Source organism: Macrotis lagotis, chromosome 3, assembly GCF_037893015.1.
Source record: "Macrotis lagotis isolate mMagLag1 chromosome 3, bilby.v1.9.chrom.fasta, whole genome shotgun sequence".
NCBI classification, from domain to species: Eukaryota; Metazoa; Chordata; class Mammalia; order Peramelemorphia; family Peramelidae; genus Macrotis; species Macrotis lagotis.
This window is the reverse complement of record NC_133660.1, coordinates 4,490,177-4,517,248: the sequence shown is the minus strand read 5'-3', so window position 1 is coordinate 4,517,248 and position 27,072 is coordinate 4,490,177. Positions and strand designations below refer to the sequence as shown.

The 27,072-nt window shown below is 34.5% G+C and overlaps 1 protein-coding gene across 1 annotated transcript in view; it reads left to right on the top strand.

The window, feature by feature from the left end:
* The window catches only part of UNC5C (unc-5 netrin receptor C), a 435,583-nt gene that overhangs the window by 325,526 nt on the left and 82,985 nt on the right, over positions 1-27,072 (top strand). Inside the window, exons 5-7 of the mRNA XM_074228072.1 lie at positions 15,498-15,678; positions 19,780-19,947; positions 23,769-23,933. Coding sequence (XP_074084173.1) covers positions 15,498-15,678; positions 19,780-19,947; positions 23,769-23,933 — 514 coding nt within the window. The remainder of the gene's footprint in view (positions 1-15,497; positions 15,679-19,779; positions 19,948-23,768; positions 23,934-27,072) is intronic.

Sequence of the window (27,072 nt, the reverse complement as noted above, 5' to 3'; positions counted from 1 at the left end):
TTCTATTCTTATCACTTGGCAACCAGTCCACTGTAGAAATTTCCTCTATCTAAATTGATCACCCAATTCAAATTCTGCTCACTTTTATCTACAGACCCTCAGGACATTCACCCTTCTTTCTCAAAAAAAGTCAGTACATAGCTCAGTCTCCTTCATTCCAGCTCTCATTTTGGGGGAGTCATCAAAAATGTTGATGTTCTTTAATCCTCCATTTTCTCAATCTATTCCACTCCTGTGAATGATTTTTTCTATCACAAATACAGAAAAGAATGGTAATACTGTTACTTCAATAACATGAAACTTATATATTAGATCATAATCTATCTTTCTATCTCTCCTTGTACCTTACTTTTCCCAAATTTGACTCTGTCTTGAATCAGTGAAGTTATAATTCTACTCTTAAATCCCCTGTTTATTCTCACAATTCATGCAAATCCTGAATCGCTCCCACCATCTTCCTCCTTTGTTCCTTCTCATATGCTGCTGAACAGAACTGAAGGAAGTGATGACATTATACTGACAAAATCCAGTACATATATATGTGATTTACTCTCAACTGTGCCCTCACTGTAGTAGGACAACTATTCTGCCGTTCAGTCATTTTTCGATCATGCCTGTTTCTTCATTGATCCTGTTAGAGGTTTTCTTGGCAGATACTGGAGTAGTCTGTCATTTCCTTCTTTACATCACTTTACACATGAGAAAACTGAGACAAACTGAGGATCAGAAGCTAGTAAGTATCTGAAGCCATATTTGAACTCAGGAAGATGAGTCTTTCTTACCGCAAGTCTTGCATAACCATTATACACCTCTCTTATTCCATCTCTCACAACAATGACTGTTGTTGTCTTCTCTCTTCATACCTTTCATGACATTCCTTTATCCATATCTTGCCTTATTTACTACTGTGAAAACTGAGTCACCTATCACAATCATCCTGCTCCCCATCTTCTCCCCTCATGTTCCCCAGATATTAACCTCCATTCTCTACTTATCTCTGAAAGAGATGGAAATTCTCACCCAACTTTCTACAGGTACTTCAATCTCATCCTCTCCTTTATCCAGCAGCAGACTACCCCAACTATCATTTCCTTCCTCTTTCTAATCCTCAGCCCCTTTTTATCTGTTCCTTTCTTTGCTTGCCTACACTTAAGAGCAGGTCACAACCCAGTTGGCCCTAGAGCTCCTACTTGAACTTTTATTCTATTCTAAACTTTCTGCAATCTGTATCTCAACTTCATTACCCCACAGGGGCAGCTAGGTGGTGTGGTGGATAGAGCAGCAGCCCTGGAGTTAGGAGGACCTGAGTTCAAATCTGAGCTCAGACACTTAATAATCACCTAGCTGTGTGACCTTGGGCAAGTCATTAACCCCATTGTCTTGCAAAAATTAAAAATAAATAAATAAACTTCATTACTCAACTGAAAATGCTCTGTCCAACATTTCTGGTGATCTTTGAATTGCTGAATCTAATAGCCTTTCCTCAATATTCATTCTCCGTAGTATTTGGTACTCTTGATTGCCTCCTTACTATCCCCCTTTGGATCATCCTCTTCAGAATCAGACTTCTTCATTCTTCTCCTGTATTTCACCATTGCCTCTGAGAAGTGCTAGTTTCCTTCAAAGTTCAACGTAAATATACAAAATCTTTCCTGACCTCCTCAACAATTAGTGACGCCCTCAATCAATTTATATCCATTTTATATGCACAATTCCTCAAAACCATTGGCAGTTTTATCCTAAAACATGCTCTTTTTGTGTCTGAAGATATAGGAACTATTTTATTTTTCCCCCTGTATCTTCAAACACTAGAAGAGTTCGTGATCCGTAGTAAGTGCTTAAAAATGCATATTTTATTGGTTTTCAATATGATTTATACAAATTTTCTCAGTCTGTGCCCCAAGAAAATATAAATTCCTTGGGGGGGGGACAAAAATGTTTCTTTTTTGTCTTTATATCTCCAGCACCCAATACTGCCTGGTCCAAAACATGCACTTAATAAATAAATGAATATCTTTTGATTGATTGAAAGGCATTGTGGTAGAGCAGGTAGAGGGAACTGGTCTTAAAATAAGGAAAATTCACTTTCAGTCCCTGACACCTTTGACAAGTTATTGGATCTTTCCTATCCCCAGGCAGAACAGGTACTGATCTAAATTGATAGTTTCCTCTGCCTATGCAATCATAGATATAAACAAGGAAGAACATAAATATCCCCAGTACTTTACATACATTAGGCACTTAAAAACAAGATGAATGATATTTTAAAATAAATGTTGATCTCCTAATTGAATAACTTCATGCCTTGAAGTGAAGTTGTGGGGTTTAAGAAAAAGTTAGTTCCCACAGTGTATGGGGATTTAGTTTTCCAAAGTAGTGAACTTGGACATATGTGCAATTAAGGGAGTGTTTCCTCAGCAGGAAAACAAATTCATTCTTTTGGCAGCTCAGACAAAAGTAACAACTACTGAGTAAAATGTCGTTGAAGTTTTTTTTCACTTGCTGTTTCATTCCCAATCTATTTTTTTTTTTACATTCTCCTGGAGATGCAATTTCAAACTGCTTACAGACCATTAGTTTTTAAAACTTAAAAATATACTTAGTGTCACTTGTTCATGAAAGAATCCCAGGATTCTATATAATGGGTAATGGTTGAAGTGACAATGTTTTTATATTTCAAAAATCGAATAATACCATTTGCATCATAATACTTCTATCTATTCCTGGAAGAGTTAGGAGAGAACCTGGCCCAGCAGGAACCCAGGACATACTCAGCAAGTCCCTTCCTCTTTTGGTGCCATGACCTTCCTCATTGAATGCAACACATTTTGACAAATGTGTTTTTTATTTTTATTTCCTTCTTAAAAATTTATATTTGTTATAAAATCATTGTTGTGAATGGAGTGTGCTCAATTTCATTTTCTAAAAAAAGAAACACCAGGGCAAAGAAAAATCATTGCCTCAAATACATCTTGCCAGTTGGTCAGAAGCAGGATGCTAAAAATGGTGCCAGAATGTTGAAGATAGGTTGAAATAGAACCCATTCACTATCCACGGAGAGGTTGTGGGGTGGGGAATGGGGATGGGGGGGGGGGTGGGTGGAGGGAACATGATTTAATGAAATATATTAACCACAAGTATCTTTTAGATCTTTTGATTTATCAAATGATTCAGGCTAATTCCTGTACTTTCTAAGGCAGTAGATTTTGGCAAGGGTTTTCAACTTGTAGCTAATAATATTCCTGGTAGCTTGGCTTGGTTGCCTGTTCATTTGATGATTGGCTCACTTGTAACAGCTTTCCCCTTTTATATAATTATTTAGTTGATTAATATAGGCTCATCTAATTATTGTACTCTAAAAAGCTACGATCTTTGGAAGATTTTCTTTCCCCATCATTGTTTTGCCCCATTCAAAGTATTTGGAATTGCTAAAGACTAGTTTTGACTTTTCCTGCAGATTTTTTCCTAGACTCACTTTTCATGTTGGGTGGCATGTGGCAGTTTCCCTCTGTTAATTAGAACAAATGTGCCAATTATGTTAATGTATCTCCCGATACCAATCAGTGAATAATTAGACACAACACATCTGTCTTTCACAAGGGAATAGAATGGGGAAAAAAAGAAAACTACAAGGTGCCCTGCTCCACATTATTAACATTTGGATTGTACACTGCCTGAAACAGTGATAGGACTGATACTCTTATGTGATGCAAGTCAGCTTTAGTAACACGGGAGTCCAAGGATAGAAAAATTAAATCATGTGTGGTCAACAGTTTTTCTCCATGTTTCCCAAAGGGTGAAATACAGAAAACCTTGGAAACTAAGAGCCCACTTTCAATGGAAGAGTGGCCTTAGTCAGGGTTCTGCTAAAGAATTTAAATGCACTTATTTTTTTTTCTTTTCTTTTCATTAATCTATTAGTAAATTACATTTACAACTTGTTTAACACTTGGTGAATTATGGATAAAACAATTGATTTTTTGTAGCATATTGAAAGTTGCGTGACACAACCTTTATCTTCTAAAGACTCACTGTAATCTCAGAATAACCCTAGGAGCAGACAAAACAGCTAGAGAATAAGCATTTATTAATAGCCTACAATGTGCTATTCACTGTTTTTACAAGCATCATCTCAGTAGATAATTATCTCACAATCCCCTGGAGATAGGTGCTGTTACTGTCCCCATTTTACAGTTGAGGCCCACAGAAGTTAAGTAATTTATCCAGGGTCATACACTATCTGCAGACAAATTTGAACTCATCTTATTGACTCCAGGACACTGAGCTGCTCCTAACACTGAAATGTAAGAGTAGACTAAAACAGTACATGGGAATTATAGAGATTTCCTACTGTTCATATGTGGCTTTTATTTTTTTCCACCACATCACTATACTTAGAGAGTTTTTTATTTCATGGATTTTTAATGGAAGAGATGACTGCTTGGTACAGCTATATCTCCCAAAAAGTATTCTCAAAATTTGTGGGGTAGTATTAAATGCAGACAATTGTAGACCCATAGCCTGAATGCTCTGACTGCCCTTTCTTATGACCAGGTTACTACACTGGTCATCGATGTCTATGAGGTTGGGTTGGATAATCTTTTCTCTCCTCCCATCAGATTGCAGCTCCACAGGTGGTTCTCCCTAGCATTGGTTCTCCCTATTGTTAGTAGGAGCAATTATTTCCATCCTCATACTATTTAACCCATTAACATCAATTCGTTTTTTTACAAAGGCATATTTACTTTGAAGATAAAGCAGGAACAGATATACAAATATTTCCCCCTATTCAGAAGCAAATTCTTTCTTAAAACACCTCTATTTCTGGGAGAAGTAGTTCCTATTTAATTGTGATCTCACCAAGTTCATTTCCAAATGCAGTATGGTTTTTTCCTATCTAATCCATCTCTTAGCTTCCTCTAACCTTGAGCTAGAAGGTCATTCCCGAAGGTTGGGCCATGCAATTTGCAAACTCAGACTATGGAGAGCCAAGGGACCAACATACCCTCCAGATTTTTATGAATTCACAGTAATGCAGAAATCACAGAGTTCCATTTCATCATGCCCCACATGGACTCAGAGGGGAGAAATCTCTAAGCCAGGAGGTCATGACTTGGGTTCCTTACAGAGAACTGTGAATGAGAATTCAAGTACAAATAGAAAAATCAATACGGTTAAGGCTAGAGAGAGAAAAATAGAGGGGCTCACTGTAATTTTTTGAATACCCCCCTATAGCCAAAGAGCCTCCCATTTTTAATGTGGCTAGGAGAAAAAAACCAGTTAAATAATTATCTAACTATATGCCATAGTTTCTCCAAGTCACTACTCTTTCACACCATCATGACTCTCCCAGAAGAAGGATGCTCATCTTCATCCTCGAGGAGACATACTACTGGATATACTCTGTTCTTGGGCTAGACCTCCACTACATCTGTAATAGTGCCCCTATTGTTTATTGAATGAATTCCCAAAGATATTTTAGGGTTCAGACTTGTAGAATTTGTTGTCTATTAGTTTATGAAGAACCAGGAGAGACAGCTATAGAGTCCATTGTATTATTCTGCTTACTTTATCATATCTTTCTAGATATTATTTGTTAACTCTTTGTAACCTGATCACATAATTCTATGGTTTCCAAGCAAAATCTAGATTGAATCTGGGTTCTGGATGAATTAACCTTTTTATTCATTCATTCATTTATTTATCTAACTATTTAGCTACTTATTTGTTCATTAATTTATTTTATTATTTTATTTGTTCATTCATTCATTTATTGATGTATTCATTTGTTTATTGTTGATATCATTCATTTCTTTTTATGACATTCAAATAGAAATAAGCCTGTCTCATCCTACAGTGAATTATTCTTCTATGGAGCACAATAAATAGAGTACTGGACCTGCAATCAGGAAGATGTTAGGTCAAATTTGGTTCTCAAGAATTTCCTTGCTCTATGACTCTGTTTGTCTCAGTTTCTTCATCTGTAAAAGGAGCTGGAGAAGGAAATGGCAAACCACTCCAGTATCTTTCCCAAGATAACCTCAAATGGGGCCATGAAGAATTGAACATGACTGAAGCAAATAAAAGCATTATTTGTTATATTTAATTTTCTTCAGATTTTTATACTGAAGAGAAAAACTATATTTTATTATTATTATTATTATTTTAGGTTTTTGCAAAGCAAATGGGGTTAAGTGGCTTGCCCAAGGCCACACAGCTAGGTAGTCATTAAATGTCTGAGACTGGATTTGAACCCAGGTACTCCTGACTCCAGGGCTGGTGCTTTATCCACTGCACCACCTAGGCACTCCACTACATTTTATTATCAAGATAATGTGATTCTATCAATATTAGGGGTCTCAGTGAAGAAAATCCCTCTACCTATGCAGTTAGGAAATTCTTCTGCAATTTGCAGTCTTAGAGAGTTGCTTGGGACATTGGGAAGAGAAAGCAATTTATATATATATATAATTTGCAACAAAATCAGGACAAGAACACATCTCAACAGCTCTGAGAAAGATGGCATTCTACCCCCATCATAGGCTGACTCTTTTACTGTCTAGGGTATGTACCATATCCATACTATATAAGGTGTTCTCTTCTACATCACTTTATTATTACGGTAATTTTATTTTATCTAGTTACTGTAATTCTCTGCAGAAATTCTACTGTACATTTTTTTCATTCAAAAAAGCATTCATTGCCTACTATTTTCATGATAATATACATGTATATGTATATCAACTATTAGCACATTTGTTGAATAAATCAATGAATCAAAGATTCATAGAGTTGAAGGGAACTCAAATTTGAGAGTTGTGTAGGAACTCTTTCATGTTCTGTTAATATGAATATTGTATATATTTCTGAAGTTAATTGTCTATTTATTTTGAATTCTTAGTTTTTCTACCATATATTTCTATATTGTAGATTCTGAATATCTTTTCTTGATTAAAAGACCAATTAACACATACTTTTTAAATTAAAGCTAATTGGGAAAGCACCTTACAAAATTCCTTTAAAAGGAAAAATGTACTCCTGATGCATAAACTAGGGAAAAAAATTGCAGAAAGAGAACCATAAATTAATAAAACTAATAAATTAATATTCATTTGAATGAAATATTAGTAAAATAGATTAAAGAAATATTTCCAAAAATTATGCTGATGCTTGATTTTTATCAGTAACCCCAAAATTTGTCCATGTTGGGAAAATAATTCATGCTATAGATGATATTAAAAACAAGCAAAAACAGACAAAATCACATGATGATATGAATAGATTCTGGTTAAGCTTTGATCCAAGTATAACAAACATTTATGCTCAAATCCTACAAAGTATAGGCATAGAGGAACCATTTTTAGATTTTATTAAAATATCTAACTAAAAATCTACATCTAAGCCAAAAATTTAGTATGATTGCCAGTAAACCCCAGAAGCTTTACTACTTTAAAAAGGGGGAGGGTAATGAAAATAAAGATTTTTCTCTAATAACAATTTGACATTAGCTACAGATTGTCAACAATAGATAACTGCAAAGAGAAGACAAAACTATTTTAATTTCTAGATGACATGATGGTCTGCTTATAAAGTCACAAATAAAGGGTCAAGAAATTAAGAAAATTAATAGCTTCAATAAGCAATAGAGTGCAAATATATTCATAAAGTCCTAAGAATTTCTATATATAGCAAAAATAAAATTAGCAGAAAGTAACTAAAATATAAATAAATTATTATCTAGGAATTAGTCTACCAGGACACACTCAAGGATCATAACAATGCAATTATAAAATATTCTTCAAAGAAATCAAGAAAGACAAATGACAAGGAAGAGACATGATGACTACTAATAGAAGGGCCTCTTCAATATAAGAGAAATGACAAACTAAATCCAAAAGAAATGATCAAATAAAAAAGAATCATTGAACATTCATTTTAAAATTTTGTCCATTTTCCTTATCCAAGACTTTGTAATTTTTCACTGACATCAGACTAAACAAAGGTAAAAAAAATACCATGTGATCTTTTTAAAAACAAGCAAGAGGGGAAGCTAGTTGCTGTAATGAATACAGCACCAGCTCTGGAGTTCAAATCAGAACCTGAATTCAAATCTGATTTCATTCACTTAATAGTTATCTAGCTATGTGACCTTGGGCAAGCCACTTAACCCCATTGCCTTGCAAAACAACAAAAACAAAAAAAAAAACCCCAAAGTGATGCTAACCTGTTGTGTCCCACCCTTAATTGCACTGATATTTATGTAAATGATTATTTTCTTTTCTCCATCTTTGTCAAGGATTTAAAAATATTTAGAGGAAATTATATACACATTGAAGAATCAGAACCTAAATATAAATATGAGAATTTTTTTAAAGGATTATGATTAACTCCTGAAGGAAATATCCTTCAAAGGCATTTTTTTTAATTTTAGAAATGTTTTATTTGAGTTTTACAATATTCCCCCAATCTTTCTTCCCTCCCCCATCCCCCACAGAAGGCAGTTTGTTAGTCTTTACATCATTCCTATAGTATGCATTGCTCTAAGTTGAATGTGATAAGAGAGAAATCATATCCTTAAGGAAGAAACATATAGTATGTGATATAGCAGAATTACATAAGATAACATTTAAAAAAAAATTAAAGGCAATAGTCTCTGATTTTTGTTCAAACTCCACAATTCTTTCTCAGAATACAGATGGCATTCTCCATCACAGATATTTCAAAACTGTGCCTGATTGTTGCCCTGTTGCAAGTCCATCAAGGTTGATCATCACTCCCATGTTGCTGTTAGTGTATACAGTGTTCTTCTGGTTCTGCTCATCTCACTCAGCTTCAGTTCATGCAAATCCCTCCAGGCTTCCCTGAATTCCCATCCCTTCTGGTTTCTGATAGAACAATAGTATTCCATCAAATACATATACCATGTTAGTTAAGCCATTCCCCAATTGATGAACATTCCCTCAGTTTCCATTTCTTTGCCACCACAGAGCTGCTGTGAATTTTGTACAGGTGATATTTTTACCCCCTTTTTTTTTTTAATCATCACTTCAGGGTATAGAGCCAGTAATGGTATTGCTGGATCAAAGGGCAGGCACATTTTTGTTGCCTTTTGGGCATAATTCCAAATTACTCTCCAGAATCCACAGCTCCACCAACAATGTATTAGTGTCCCAGATTTCCCACATCCCTTCCAACATTGATCATTGTCTTTTAAAGGCATTTTTAATGGGGGGGGGGGGTTTCTCCTTCTCTATCTCTTCTCTTTTTTTTCTGATAGCTTTACTTTTAGTTAATAGTTTAATAATGGATAAAATATTCTAAACAATAAAACCATAATAACATCAAGCATCAACATAACATGTTTATTTCTTAAATTAAGACTTAAATGATAGGAGATAGCATGTGGCTATAGGCTCTACAAACTTGGTAATGCTGCCTTTATTATTGAATATTTTGATGTTTTGAAAACAAGATAGATTTAAGAAATTTCTATGGGAATCAGTTCAATTATTGCCTTCTATTTATTGTCTTTACATGTGTTTTATATATTCTTTTATCTGTATATACAGAGTTTCCTCTAATGGATTATAAGCTTCTTGAAGACAGGGACTGTTTCATTATTGTTTCTGTGTCCCCAGGAAATAGCATAGTACATACTATACATTAGACATTTGCTAAATATTTACTGATTGAGCTCAACATTTTTACTACAATTAGAAATTCAGTAAATGCATCATTTATTTTATTTATATTATTATGCTACATATTAAAATGGTATAACAAGTTGGCACAGTGGATAGAGTGGCAGACCTGGAGTCAGTAAGATTCATCTTCCTGAGTTTGAATCTGGTCTCAGACACTTATTCACTCCTGCCTACAAGCTTTGTGACCATGGGCATTTAACCCTGTTTGCCTCAGTTTCCTCATCTGTAAAATGAGTTGGAAAAGGAAATGGAAACCACTCTAATATCTGCCAAGAAAACCCCAAATCGGATCATGAACATTTGAATACAATTTAAAACAGTTGAACAAAATATAGGTTTATCTACCTGAATGTTTATATACATATATATATATATACATATATATGTATGCATATGATACATGCATATATAGATACATATATGTATCTATAAATACACACTTATAGAGACAAAAAGACAGAGAGATAGGCAATGACAGAACTATTAACAAAACTAGAAACAGTCTGATATAGTTAGGATGACCTGGGTTCAAATCCTTCCTCTGACTTAATAACTTTATAACTCTGGATAAATCAATTAACCTCTATGACTTTAAGTAACTCATTAAGATATATCTATTAAATCACAGGCCTTCATAATATTTTATAGATGTAGTTCATTGGAAACAAAATCGGTATATATTGATTATAGGATGGGTAAAAATTTGTTACATGGATTTTGTCATTATTTTACAGGTAAGAAGTGATAAATATTAAGCACACATAGAAGCACAGAAAGTCTTAAATGAATTGATAAAAAGTGAAACAATCAGAACCAAGAAAATGTATACACAAAAGTTATAGCAATGGAAAAATCATTATCACCAATAAAACTGAATTATGTCTAATTCTAATGACTCATAAAGACCCCAATGAAGAAAGGAGAAGTTGCATACAGTCAGATCTGGATCCTGTGTTGGTCAGTTTTACTGTGTTGCTTCCATCCTCACCCTGGTCCCTCCTTTCTTTTTTTGTTACAAAAGATGCTCATCTGGGGAAGGATGGGGGGATATGTTTAGAAATTTAGGTTATAAATATACATCTTTTTTTTTTAATGCAATTTGTTAGGAAGTGGAATGACATAATGCATGTGGTTTTGCTTGACCTAATTAGACAGAAAAGATCAGGAAATGACACAGGGAGAATACAGCTAGAGGTATCTCTAGGGGAAAGTCATTCATTTTTACCAGTGTTAGCACATCATCAAAATTCCATAGGCAGGCAGCACCTCCACATTGTCCTCAGCTGTTATCTATACCCACTCTATGAGATAATGAGAATTGTAGAATGTGTCTAAGTGAGCACAGCTGCAATTTGTGTTTGTCAAATATTTGTAGCCATTTTCGAAAACATACTTCAGTCTTGGCAGTACCCAAGCTCTACCTTGCCAATAAACTTTTCCTGGTACTTTTCACCCCATGTGTGTTATAAGAGAAATTTAAATTGTATATTCCCGATTCATTTTCATTCATTTCACAACAGTGTTGCTATTGATATCCAATAAATTCCCCTGGGTTTTTTCCATTTACCTTCTTTGCAACAAGCTAGTTTTTATGTGCTTCCAGGAACCAATGCAATCTAAACTTTCCAGTTTCACTTTAAAATTCAGAAGTCAGAATGGGACATCTCTAGCCAAATATATTCTCTTGGGACTCTTAGATTATATTTATGTTTATTTTCTAACAAACTGGCATCTTTGTGTAGTGCTCTGTGTAATGTTTTACAGTCCAACTATATAAACTTTGTCTCCCTAAGCTATTTATTGTGGTCACTTTGACTTTTCCAGTGATGAAAGAGCCATTTCTATGCCTAATTAAGGTTATTAGTGAGTTGAAAAACACCAATTAGGTAATCTCAACTGAAAAAAAATTGTTAGAAGCATACCATAAGCTCCCTATGTGATTTGAAATAAAGGGGTTTCATTATCCTTTCTACCACCCCATCCCATCAATAACTGTAGAAGGCAGCAAGCACCAGGAACCACAATCTCTAATTCAAGATACCCATTCAGCAATTATTAATCCCTAACCAGCCTAGAAGTAATAGAAGGGAAGGGAGCAAAGTCATATTGCAGCCTCACTAACTCCCTGCAGGACAGAAGGAAGAAGATGGAGCTTGGCTTCATTTCTCATGAGACCTCAGTCTTCAGATCCTCTGTCCCCTTCAGTCAGAAGACAAGCAACCAGAGTCAGAGATCTGAAACTCCTTCTCATTTGTACTTCCCAGGACTTTGATAGGGATCTCTCTCTCTCTCTCTCTCTCTCTCTCTCTCTCTCTCTCTCTCGTTAAATATGGATATAGACCCAGATATCAATATTCATATCTATATATGGATTTATATCATAGATACAGATATGGATAAAGATGTAGATGATATCGATATACACATATAGCTAAGGAAAAAAGAAGGCAGAGACTGGTGCCTCATCCAAGGCTCTAAGACAGAGAAGGGCCTGGTCAACGCTCATCATCCTCAATCAGGACTATGGCAAGAGAGAAAGTTGTAACCAAGAATGGAGATGAGGGGACTATTCAGAGCCCAGGGTTGCAGGCTCAGTTGTTTCATATGGTGCCATGATTATTATGGCTGTTTGAGACTCTCCATATCTACCCTCAATCCCGAAGTGAAAAACTTATGTAAAGTTGAGTCAAAAAAGCTAAAGAAATTTGTTTAAAATAAAATTTATAATAAAAATATCCAAATATTTTGACCTGAAATAACCCTGAATTGAAATCTCAAATGAAGAAAATAGGGTATCTTTATAAGTAGAATCCATTCAAAATTGATTCCCTCCAAGGACTACTAACTAAATGACAAATATTAGGAAATGAACTTAAAATTCTTGAGCAAATACATTTGAAAAGAAAACAGATTAGTGTAGAATCCAAAAAATATTATGTAATAAGTGAAAAATAGAAAGGAGCATAGAACTTTCAAATTAATTAACAGTAAAAAAAAAATACAGCAAAATCAAATCACACTCCCCCCCCACCAAAAAAATTGAAACAAGTATGAGAAATCTACTATAAATACAATTTGTCAAGGAGAAACGATTTAAGATTAATGAAGTCCAAGAAAACCATAATAAAATCAAAAGATAAAAGGCTCAGATATCATTTATCAAGAAATCAGAAAATCTAGACCTACGAGAGTATAAGAGGGTTTGGAAATGTGAAACCAAACTTCATAATTTCATGTGGGAAAAATACTTTGATCACTCTTATTGAAAGTGATCCTATACCAAGGAATCCAAGTCAGAGTAATATAAGGTGGTAGAAAGACAGAAGAAAAGAAAGAAAAGCTTGGAATATAACTACCTCCAAATAAGAAAAATTTATCCCACAAACCTGAGCAAAATCCTAGAGGGTACAACATAATTCCCAAGGTACCACCATAAGCTCTTTTACCTACACAATGTCCTTCTCCCTAGAGGTGTAATCTGAAATGTTCTATGGAATTCATTGATTAACCCTAACTACAACAGATGTCTAATGACTACCCCAGGAGAATTGGTAAAATACTCAATACTTCTAATGGTCCCTGGGGTACCTCATTTCTACTAGGGAGTAAGGAGGGAAATGAGTTTATTTTAGAAATGGAAGAATTATATTCAATATATTTAAAGAATAGGAAAATTGAATATTATGATGCCAAATCTGCGAACTTTGATGCTAGCCAAGGAAAATTTGAAGAGGATTTTTTAAGCATAAAGAGATGTGACATGCTAGAAATACATGCTAGAAGGGATCAGATGATACTTGAAATATTTAATCCATTTTCTTCTTCCTAGAATAATTTAAAATAAGTGATTCAGGTCAGATTAGTAGCAATCTTCTTGCAGCTATTATGGCATAATATTCTCATTTTGCTCCATCCATACTTGCAATTATTCAGCTACCATTTTGTCGTAATTTAAAAGTTAGTTTCTACAGATTGTATTATTAATATTGTTTAGTATTGACAGGGAGGCATTCTTTTCTTATGCATTAGAATTCCATTAGTGAAAATATATCATGAGAACATAATTTTGTTATCTCTATGAACCCTTGCAAGATTCTCGACCTTATACAGACCCTGTTTTTTGAAGTGTTAATTTTGAGTTTAAAAAAGCCTTCAAAAACTATGTGTAATTCTGTTCAAGAAGACCCTTTCAACCAACAACTGTGTTATTCCCTCCTCTTCCCCCACCCTAAGCCCAACAATCTTATCCCTTGCCTTATCTTAGACTTCATTCCATTATATAAAAAGTTTAAAATGAACAAAGGATTTATGAGATAATCTGCGTGTATCATGTGTTATGGTACCTCAAAAACCAAGAATTGCTATAGTATTTCATTTTTTGATTTTGTTACTAATACAGACTTTGCTAATACCTTTAAGAAAGTTTAACAGTGCCAGGTAAACACAAATAAAAGTCAACTCTCAATTATCTGAGTGGATTTTCTGTTTTGTAGAAAATGATCTTAAACTCACCTCTTTCAAGATTAACGGAAACTAGAAGAGATTGATGGCAATATAGTGATTATCTCGTTATTTTCTACATCTTATGCCTAACTCTGGATCTGATTGAATGTGTCAGTCTGTATTTGAAAACTAATTAATAAATGATTCCTAGGATTAGACATTATTTGAGATAATTTACAATAATATCACCTTTAATTAGAGAACATATTAAGAATTAAGGAATAAGTATGTGTCTGAAACTTCAATCAAGGCATTAACTGCTCCTACCCATATTTTTGCTTCATATGCTTGTTTGTTCCTATTTTGTAAGTTATCTATCAAATTTGTGTTTGAGGAATGTCATCATAGAGTTCCTTAGTTAGAAGTTTAGTATATGCTACATCAAACACACTGACAGATTTGCTGAAGAATTTTCAGACCTCCTCTAGAGTCTGAGGTTCTTCTAGATATGTAGAAATGATATCAGTATTGATCTCCTATCACTAAAAGGTTTCCCTATTTTTTTGAACCCTTAAAACAAATCAGAATAGGTGATGGTACCTGATTTCCCTGAATAAATGATGCCATTTTAATGACTTGATAGTAATTCTGCATGGTAGGGGATATACAATGACATATATATATATATATATATATATATATATATATATATATATATATATATCCACGTATTAATCAAACTACCATAATTTCCCCTCTACAGAGTAGAATGATTTTTCAAATGTTTTGGCTTAAATGATTCCCTAAACACATTTTTGCTTCATTTTTTCAAATAAAAGCATTTTTAAGGTGATTTAATCCATATGTTTCGACTTGACAAACTTAAATCTTCCACATTTTGTCCTATTAAAGCTATATGGAATCTGAGATGATTTTGAGCTTTTTTTTGTATTCCTATTTTCTTTTCTGAAATGAAGCAAGTAAGTTGCCATGAGTAAACAAATCAAATACCAAAATGATTTGAATTCTTTGAAATGCTTAACCTATTATTTTTTATTGGGTTCTGAACCTGGCAATACGTGTTCTCCCTTTGCTACCTGCAGAGGAAAATGAAAACAATTTGAACACTGTATTTCCCAATTGGTTCATTGACATTTGAATGCAATATGGTACAGACAGAAGCAGCGTGTTTGGCAGGTGAGTGATACTTGGTATGACCTCACTGTTATTTTCTGTCCATCTGCATATCGTGGTAAGGAGATTTTATGCCCATCATGAAGTAAAAAGAAAGAAAGAAAAATGTTCAATGCTTCAGAAGTGAGAATTTATGTAATTTTTTATGCACCATAGGTGGAGTGGTTGAAAAATGAAGAGATAATTGATCCTGTTGAAGATCGGAACTTTTATATAACCATTGACCACAACCTGATTATAAAGCAGGCTCGCCTCTCAGATACAGCAAATTATACATGTGTTGCCAAAAACATCGTTGCCAAACGGAAAAGCACAACAGCAACTGTTATAGTCTATGGTAAGCTTTTTCTTGTCTTGCCAACTGGAGGGATCCCTGTCCAGTTTGGGTTAAGGTAAAGATTCTCAGCAGCGTCATTTCCGATTAAATACCTCCACACAATCCCTTCTCCACTCCTCTATAGCCTTCTGTCTTCACACTCTCCCAATGACAGGTGATGTTCAAAATGCTTCTTGGTAGAGTTACTCATGGTTGAGTGGCAATATCCCAATGTACTGTCAATCAGCATAGGTTCAGTTAACTAAAGTTCAGTTATATGCCTAGCCTCTCAGGACTAATGGCCATTGGTTGCAACAGGTTACAGCAATATAGCTCCAAGAATGGAAATCAAGGTGCTTAAAGATACCCCTTGGATTTTCTGTTGGGATAGAACTATTTTCAAAAGTTTGAAAAAAATCCAAAGTATGCTAATTTGACCTTGGGTAGATTACAAGTTTCTCAGAGGAAAATGATCATATATTCCATGTATTATTTGAGCTTTTTTATATTATTATTTCCTTTTCTCCAACAGTGGGGGTATATATCAGATATTCAAATGTTCAGTGATTGGTTCTCAGAGTGATTCAGAGGAAGCATGGGAAAGTGAGGTATTAGGACATCCACGGAGGAACATAGAAATAACTAGAGTTTGGAATGCCACTAGAGAGAAGACCTTGTATTACTGTTATGGATATGTGGATTGTAGCCTTAATTGAAAGAGTTAATATCATTACTTCAGAAATCTGTGATTTTACAGATTTTAATACTCCTTTCATCAATGCAAATTATAAACTTTATGTCATTTAGTTAATGAGGTACTGAGACTGAAATTTTTTCTCTTTCTGTAGACAACTTATCAATGAACTTTTTCTCCCAACTTATCTGGATTGGTCCTCAGAGACATCCTGAGCCACCACCAGACTTATCCATACTTTTCCAATTTGGTAGGATCTGCTGGAGCCAGTGCTTTGCTGTCATAAGAACCAATTTTCCATGTAGGAACATTAAAGAAAGACTTCAATGGAAAAACATTGTCTACCCCTATAAACCCTTTTTCCTTTTGGAGACTGATAACCATGATCATGAATCAGGCACATTTGATTTTTTGCCATACAGTAAGTTGGTGGCTGTTCAGTTGGTTTAGTTTCTTTGGAGCAGAGCTCCATAAGGACTGAAGCCAAAAGGCTCTGATTACTACTTTTTTTTATAATCATCATTTTAGTGATAAGTTGTTGTTCAGTTGTTTCTGATTTTCATCATACCATTTGGGATTTTCTTACCAAATACTGGAGGAGCTTACCATTTCCTCCCCCAGTTCATTTCACAGATAAAGAAAAAGGCAAACAGGATTAAGTGACTTACCCAGGTTCACAGAGTTGGGTGTCTGAGGTCAGACTTGAACTCATAATGATGAGTTGTCTTGACGTCAGGCATGACCTAGCTGCCCTTAGTGATAGGATAGACTCTAAAAGTAATTTTTAAATCCTGTGATGACCATCAGCATTGTCTTGTCATTATTAATTGCCTTCCTTAGATCACAATGGGGATATTTCTTGCTCTGTGATTGTTGCAAACCAATTCAGTAGGTTTCATACCAGAATGTGAAAAACAAAGTAGAGAGGGCAGGGTCACAAATGTATACAAATTAGAAATAAAATATGATAGTGGGACCTAGCTGCATTTCATCAGAGTTCAATGTAGATACAAGTTTCTCTCTTTGGTAGTATAGTATTTATTACAGTCCTAATATAGCCAGCATCAACCGTACATGCTCTCTTCAGGAATGTTACAAACACTAGTTTTAAGTCATGAATTGGAATTCAAATTTAGAGCAATTCAAATGCCAACTTGCAGAGATTTTTAAATAGGAAATCTGATCTGAGACTATTGGCAACATTTGAAAATTCTTGGTTAAGCTGCCTTGGGGGGGGAAAGCTAACAGCTATCTCTTTAAGTTATCAACATGCCCTGCCCTATTCTCTCTTTGCCCAAGTTGTCAAACAGTAAAAAGAGAAAGCATTAAAAGGGAGGAACCATGATGAAGCATTCTAAGTAGAAACATATAAAAATGTTTTTTGCTATGCATCTGTTCAATGAATTTCCAGTACATTTGGGATTCATGAAAAGTTGAATATGACACATCTGCCAGACTTTAACTACTAGGAACCACTCTCATAAGTAACTAATAAATCTTGAAGGTATCACCAAGATTGTAAAATCCCCCTTAACTAAGTGAGGTATTTGAAAAACTTTGTAGGAAGAATTCTTCTTTTTTTTTTTTTAGGTTTTTGCAAGGCAAATAGGGTTAAGTGGCTTGCCCAAGGCCACACAGCTAGGTAATTAAGTGTCTGAGGCCAAATCTGAACCCAGGTCCTCCTGACTCCAGGGCCAGTGCTTTATCCACTGAGACACCTAGTCGACCCCGGAGAATTCTTTTAAACTGGAGAGCACACTATAGGATATTTGCTTTTATCAATATGTAGATAAATTTATAGTTAATCCACATGCTTTATTTTGGTTATAGTCTTCAGTTATAATAGGCATCCCATCCTGTCTTGAATGACCACTAGTCAGCATGGTAGAGAAATAAGACAAACCTGTTGTTTTGACTAAATTAACTTATATAACTAATTTGAATAAAAAAAAATCATTAATATATTTGAATGTGTGCACAGTTTGAAAGACAATTTTTGGCCTGTCATTGAAATGAGTGGTTTTTAAATATTCACATCATAGTCTTTGCATGGTCATGAAGAAAAATTGTTTCCATGACAACATTTTAAGAACATCGCAGTGATTCTAAATCATCAAGCTATAATGGAAGAAAACTAGGAGCTAGAGCCACTATATTCTTATCCTAATCCTGACACTTAATAGCTATCACCCTGGAAAAGTCACCTGAATGACTCTAAGTTTCTTTATGTTTCGATGAAGTAGCACCATATTTCTCAGAACTCTGGACCTGGAATCTGGAAGACCTAAGTGCAAAGCTGGTCTCAGACACTTCCCTATTAGCCTTGTGAACCCAGGCAAGTCACTTAACTTCTCTCTGTCTCAGCTTCCTCAACTATAAAACAGACATAAATAATAGGATTATTGTAAAGATCAAATGAGATAATTTTTGTAAAATGGGGAAAGTAGGTGACACAGTGGATAGAACACTTCAAATCCAGCTTTAGACACTTATAGCTGTATGACCTTGAGCAAGTCACATAACTCCACCTCATTTCCTCCTCTATAAAATGCCAAGAAATATTTCCCAAGAAAACCCCAAATGCAATCACAGAGTCAGACATGAGTGGCACAACTGAACAATAACAAAATTTGTATAGTACTGTGTACTATAGTATAGTATAGTGTGAATGAAGCAGGGGCTTAATGTAGTTTATATGCTCTTGGAAGAGTAGGTGCCCCTTAGAGTGGCATTCAAATCGAATTAACAATTCGATGAATACAATAATGGAGGCTAGATTACATTCCAAAGATGGTCTTGCAGTTATGTGACTTGGTTCACTCAAGTCTTGGTAAAAGAGACATACCAATTTTCACGTCACACTCCCACAATGAACCATTTGGTTATTCTGTTATATGATACTCCATTCGTCTGTAAACTAGACTATTTCTGTCACATAGTAACTTCAACAATTTTTTTCATGTGCTGTCTTATCTAAGTTCTGGTTTCCACAATAACACATACAAGTAAATGAACTTGTAAAATATATATTATGCATGTAGATACAGCACCAATTTCGAATTTTAATCATCCAAAGAACAAATGCTAAAAACTCACATAAAAGGGAGAATTCACATTTTCCCAGAACTGTCTGAGTAAACACAATGAGAAAACATCTTTCCATTCGCCCAAACTTAGAAGTACTTGTACCGCCTTTGAGAAAGACTTCTCCTACTGGTCAATTTCTGGTTGAGGAAATAGAAAAGAGGAAAAACCTTGGTCCTAAATCAATAATTAATTATTAATACAAGAGAGAAAACATCATTTGACTCAGTGGTATTTGACTAAATGACCCTTCTGAATTCATTGAATTTTAAAACTTCTATCTAGACGTCTTAGAGTTTTTAGATGTGTGTATTATGCAATGTTTCTTGTCTCCCTCCTTTTAGTGAACGGTGGCTGGTCCACCTGGACTGCATGGTCCGATTGTAACAGTAGATGTGGACGAGGACATCAGAAACGTACAAGAACCTGCACCAACCCAGCACCACTCAATGGTGGTGCCTTTTGTGAAGGACAAGGCTTTCATAAAATAGCCTGTGCAACACTCTGTCCAGGTCAGTAAAGCAGGTCTCCATATTTCCCTAACTCTTCTCTCAACCTTTGGTGATAAAAGTGAATGAAATCAGTTTGGTCTCAAGTATGGCATTGATGAGATATACTGTGTGTCTTGGAGGAACTGGGGGTAGAGGGCATGCCAAAAAAGGTAACCTCCATATTGTCTATTCAAGGGCACGTAGAATAACTGACCCAAATTTATCAAGTATCATTAAAAACCATCTTTCCACCTAATTCCTATCTTCTTGATAATTCAAGCATTTACAAAATCACACAAATATGTAAAATTGTAGGCAAACAGGAGATCCAAAAACCAGTTAATTTGATAGTTCCACGATATTCTGCAAAGCATAACCTAAGATGAAAGTTTTATAATACTAAAGCTTTGAGTACTGTTGAAAGCTGAAAATGTTACAGGAAAAAAAAGTCTTCAGTCCGAAAAAGCTGTGAAAATAAATCAGAACATAAATTTAAAAAAGTATTTGGAAGGAATCATGCATAGCTGCAATGTCAACTTCTAGGCAAGGCAACTCGAAATTTGTGATAAATTGAAGAAACTGAGAAAGATTTGTGACAATTGGATAATGAATTTTGCAAATACCAAATTGCCTACTTTTAATTAACTATACATATTAAATGTTTGGTTTATAGATTATCCACAACAATGTCTAATCCCAAGATTGCTTCTTTGCCACCTAGTTCATTTCTCAGCTATATTCTTGTTGTGTTCAATGAATGAAAAGAACATTTAATATTAACCTAAACCAAACACAACTAGGAAGTATTCATACTGTGAATAGAATATGCAAGTAATACATATCAATGAAAAACCTAAATGATTTTAGAATAATTCCTATAAGACTACATTTATGTGACTAAATTGAGAATTAATTATATAACCAATTCCATTATTTAGGAATGGATTATTCAGTTTATACATTAAGCAGGTGACTTGCTTCCCTTTCTTCCTTATTTTGCATTTTTCTTGGTAATTTCACTACTAGGCAAGACCTCCTCCTTCAGATATCACATATATATGGGAGAGTCACTGAAAGGAACATTTATCACTTTCACAGATTCCTCAGGCTCCAAGCAATCACACTCCCACAATGAACCATTTGGTTATTTTGTTATATGATACTCCATTCGTCTGTAAACTAGACTATTTCTGTCACATAGTAACTTCAACAAATTTTTTCATGTGCTGTCTTATCTAAGTTCTGGTTTCCACAATAACAAATACAAGTAAATGAACTTGTAAAATATATATTATGCATGTAGATACAGCACCATTTCAAATTTTAATCATCCAAAGAACAAATGCTAAAATCTCACAAAAGAAAAAACATTTGAACGTTCTTTCAGGTATTAAAAGGTATTGAAATTCAACGTAACCACCATCTGTGTCCCTCTAAAACTTTTCTCAGATTTGCTGCAATGACCAAAAGGATTTTATTTGTTTTTTTTTAACCTTGAGATTATCCAAAGAATGAGATTTGGATGCATGCATAGCAGTTTTGACTTGACCCCACAAGAAAAAAATCTTAATGGAGATAGATCAGGTGACCAAAGTGGTCACTAAGCCACAATTTTAAGGTAGTATTATCCAGAAACTGTCATGCACCCAATGCATGTGCCACATTTTGAAAAATTAAAATTTACATATATATATATAATCCTGCAAAATTCATGAAACTAAATGAGTACAAAAGAAATTTAAATTAACATTTCAGTATTTTTTAATTATTTTGTAAGTTTGAGACATTTGTAAATCTTAAATTAAATCTTAAATCATAAAACTTCCTTAAGATTTTTGGGAAATTGTATACATTTCAGTTTTATAGATAGAAAAGATAGATGACAGATATTTCATTTGTACTTAGTATTCCTAATTTTCTGGTTATTTGTGGTTTGTAGTAAGTCTAGGTTAGTATTATAATATTCAAAACAAAGCATGTTTTATGGCACTCATTTCACAATACCCATTCAGTGTAACAATAACACTATAAAAGCATCAATAATCCTCAAAAGGTATCCAGTGTCTTAAAGTTTGGCAAAGCATTTTATTTATATTGTCTCACTAGGGCCTCTCAACCAACCCTTCAAACCAGAATTATTATCATCATTTTATACATTGGCAAGCTAAGATTATATGAATTACCCTTGTTCACATAGCTAGATGTGAACCTATTCTGGTTTTCTCAAAATTATGAGTATTACTATTCTCATTTTTATAAATGAGGGAGCCCAAAATCACCATGGACATTCCCTGTAGTAAGCTTTCATTGATTATCGTTGGAAATTCCCAACAATAGTAGATAACTTAAATGGTTGTTTACTGATGAACTCATTCTAAGTAGGAAGCAAAAAAAAACTCAAGGAGTCACTGTACAGAAATGACATTTCCAATCTGTAGAAGCCCATAAGCATTAGTTTTGTAAGATAAGGACCTGAGTACAAATTCCAGCTCTCTGACTGAAGATCAAATGGATGTAGATATGAATAAGGAAACAAGCCTAGAAACTAAAATTGTTGCCCAGTATCCCATCAGTAATAAGTAATGTAGCTGATATTTAAACCCTTGTGCTTTTGCTTCAAATTTGGACTCTTTCCATGGGATTATATGCCCTGGATAATTCACTTCACTTCTTGGGGGCTCACTTATGAAATGATACAACAGCTAGATGACCTCAGGATCTTATGCTTTAAGCTCCTTTCTGCACTTTCACTTCTCTTTGATTACAAACACTAACTCACGGAGCACATGCATCCTGGAATTATCTAAAGCTGCTTTTCCTAGCACTTTGGCAATTTCAAAGTACTGGGAGGGAGTGAAGTTGTAGACTACAAAGAATACTGGATCTCTAATCAGAAGGTTTTGATGTTCAAATCTCAGCTCTAATGGAAGATCACTTTAAGACTGTCCTTTCAACAAGGTGTCATTAATGTGCCAGTCAATGCATTATAGATTAGAGAGCCAAAGACAAAATAAAGTTAAAAAAAAAAAAACTATTCCTGCCCTCGAGAAGCTTCCATTCTACTAGGAGCAGGACTACCATATAAGGCGGGGGGAGGTAGGAAGGTGGGGAAGATTGGCAGCAATCTTTATATAAATATGTAAACTTAAAATTTACACAAAGTAAATAATTGATTTGGGTTTGGTTGGGAAAAATCAAATCTTAGCTCTGCTACTATTTGATCTGAGTCTCATTTTTTTATTGGTAAAATAAGGTCTCTTCCATCTTTAGAAAATGTTAGCATTGTTTAATCTGGTCTTCAAAATAAACATGTTACTATGACTACTATGTTAGCTATATTTCTATGCTAAAGATAACCCCCCCAAAAAAAAAAAATCTCATTCTCAACTTTTGTTGGCATGCCTGGGACACATGCAGGAAATACAAACAAAACCCTTAAGTAATGATCATTTTGTGTATTTTTTATGTATAGCACCTTTGAAAATATCAAAAGCTGAAATTATTTTCATTGAAGTTGCTGACAAGTCCGTCATGACATGGAAGAAAATATAGTTCTAAAGGATTGACCCTGAAAAATCAATATGACTTTAGTTCTTATGACAAAAATCATGATAAGGCTTATTTATTGGAAGGAATACATGAAACGTGGGGATTAAATATAGAGGATGTCAGAGACTTTATCAATAGAGAAAAGGAGTATCAGAGAATAAAGACCTTTGGGAAATATGACTCTATCTCCCTTCCATTAATTCAAAATTGAATTCCAAAATTCAAGATATTTCCACATTTCCCCGAGTGATGCTATTTTTGCTTTTGTTTTTATGCTTGTTTGGGTGTGCTAGTGGATGGTCGGTGGACAGCATGGAGCAAGTGGTCAACCTGTGGAACAGAATGTACACATTGGCGCAGGAGAGAATGCTCAGCACCAGCCCCCAAAAATGGAGGCAAGGACTGCGAGGGGCTCGTTTTACAATCCAAGAACTGTACAGATGGGCTATGTATGCAGAGTGAGTAGAGGGAAGAAGTGCATAGAAAGGAGGGACAATTGAGGTTTTAATAATTGGAGAACTGAGAAATTTTTTGAAGAAAAAATGGAAGGAAAAAAATCAATGGCATAATAACACTCTGTTTCTTATACACATCAGAAACCACCTATCTGCCCTGAATTGAAATGTATCTTCAATGAGGCTAATAACAAAGGGATAACCCTAAGAAGGTCTATTACTGAGTAAGGATCCTCTTAGTCACGTCACAGTGTAGTTCTAATTTTTCTGACTACAGGGTATGTGTGAGGCCAAAACTAGTCATTTTCCTGCAAGGATCAATCATTTATATATTATAGGGAGATAGGGATGGGGACCAGATCTGGGATTTTATTGATCGAGTGAATTCTACTTTGGAAACCCTCTACTCGAGCAGATCAACACCTTTTCTGAAATTTAGTGTGTCAGATTTGCCTTGACTGCCAAGAAGGTAAGTGACTTCCCCAGGACAGATCCAATGTGAGAGTTAAGCCCTGAACCAAGCTTTTTTTGAGGTGTTAGACCTGCTTTCTATCTATTATGTCATCATCTCTCTTTTCAGATTTATTTTAATATATTTTCATATCTAATAACTTATATATGTATATATATATATATATACAAAAAGGAAATATTTAAATATAAAAATCCACCATACATGTGATGAAGTTGGCATGATGTTCAAAGGAGAAAAAGGAATATCTGTGTGCGTTTGGGGATCTATATACTGTTTCTCATATATATATATATATATACAAATATATATATATATATATCAGAGTTTACACAGAAACATGTTGATACAAGTATATTTAATATCACTGATGAGTTAGTTCCAAGTTTAAACAAGTAAATTCAGTAAAGTGTTATTTTAACAACTCTGAGTGCTGAAATCATATGTTGAACATCTTAACAAGAGTTTAATAAGAAAAGTATAGGTGATCAGAATTTTTCATCTCAAAAAAAGTCAGGAAAGAGCATGGTAGAGCTCTCTCCCATATACTGTCTCCATGAGAGGTTGTTTGGTCTCTTTACCCCCGACCTTTACGCCTCTCCCTTTTTGACTTGTGAATTTGTTTCCATTTATCATGAATCTGGATTCTAAGAATTGAAATCTGAACTCAAGCTGCTGCATATGACTCAATCAAAACAGTCTGCTGTCTTCTCATCCCAGGCGCTGTTATCCAAAGAGTGAAAATTTTTCATCACTAATTATTCATTTCTTAAGTCATAAAGTCTACCAAAACAATTTACAGTTCCCCCCCCCACACACACACACACTCATACTCAGACAGAAAACTGTCTGAAGGAATTAGTATTTGAATCTAGAGAATTTAAAGCAAAACTGATTTTATTTTTTACAGTGTTTATGAAATTCTGCTTATATAGATATGTGTCCTTTAGTTTCTTTACACACAGGACCTTTTTTCCCTGAAAAAAAAGACCCAAATAATTATATTTTGAGTGCATGATAAAATCACTCTGGGGGCTTTCTTTTTATGTTGATGGTGTATTGCATTTTGGGGGAATGCTACTGCTGAGTCTGCATCTTCAACATAATAAGTGGAAAATATTACTATGAATTTCACTCAAGTAGATAACTAGAAATAATGCAATGAAAACCCCACAGCTGTATTATTAACCTCCTAGCCAAAGGTAGAAATGCTCCTCCTCCAGGTGTAAGTTTTGATGTGAAGGTTTTATTGATGTCTTATCATTGATGGGTCTTATGATAATATTTATAAATCCAATTTCATATTCCCTTGTTGCTGAATAGAATGGCATGTATTATTACCTAGTGACACCATCTGCATCAGCTCTCTCTTCTTTTACTTTTATTTCTCTTTTTCTGTTCTGAATAAAATTTAAATCTCAATCTTCTTCCTCGGATTCCAACCTTGTCTACATTCCATATTTCATAGACCTTCTTCCTTGAAAAAGTTTATAACAAATAAGTAATGCATCATATTAAAAAAAGAATACTTGGCTTTGTTTTTGTTCGTGAGATACAATGATTTTTTAAGATATTAGTATACACATAACATATTGGGCTATTAATGTCTGTGACTTGGGATCTTAAAATCTAAATCTAATCACTTAAGGAATTCCTAGAAATTCTGAAAAGGTGTCAAAAAATGAGTCATATATTTTGAAATAAGGGGATGAAAACCAGGATTAGAGAAAGAGTTCTTGATCAAATCTCCTACAGATTTGTAATAGATTGCTATTTAAATTTAATTTTTCAGCTTCAGAAACCTTTAATAATATGGAGTAACATTTTCTGAATGACCATTGGGTCATAGATCTAAAGTCCAAAGGGACTTCAACGGACCTTCTAGTGCAATCTTTTTACTTTACAGAGGAGGAAATTGAGACCCAAGGAATTTCCATGACTTGTTGAGGGATGTGGTGAGGGCATGGCAGGTGAGGCAGAGCAGAGCCTTACCTCAAATGGCAGAAGGGTTGAATGCATACACCTATAGCACATTGACTAAGCAGTGCCAGTTGCCATGCTCACAACCCTTCCAATCAGAGGCGAGGCTCAGTACTGCCTCATCTGCCGTTCCTTCACCTCACGTCCCTGCGTCAGAGGTGACACAAACAGAAAGCATCAGAAGTGGCATCTGGAAACAAGAGTGAGGAAGTGCTCTCCCCACTAAGAAAACTGAGACAATTTTGATTCTTAAAAATTAAACAGTATGTACATAAAAAAAAATCAGTGAAGACAGAATAAGAAGGAAAACTATAAAAACTATAAACTATAAAGGAAATATTTGTATCAAAATTTTCAAAATCTGATATTCAAGATAGATGGGGAATTGATACCAACCGATATCCCCTTATTGCATTGGCCTTTTAAATAAAATGTTACATTGCAGTAGCCCTTTTCTATTGTCAGAAGAGGAAATACAATCAATCACTAATAGGGAGAGATAATTTGGGGGTTTCCTCTCAAATTTTGCAAATAGATAAACAATAGAAAGTCTCTACCGGATGGACTGTGGAAAGAAGGAATGTTAACACATTGTTGGTAGAGCTGTGAATTTTTTTCCAAATATTCTGCAATACAATCGGGAAATATATTGGGGAAAAAAGACAAAAATATCTATACCCTTTGACTCAA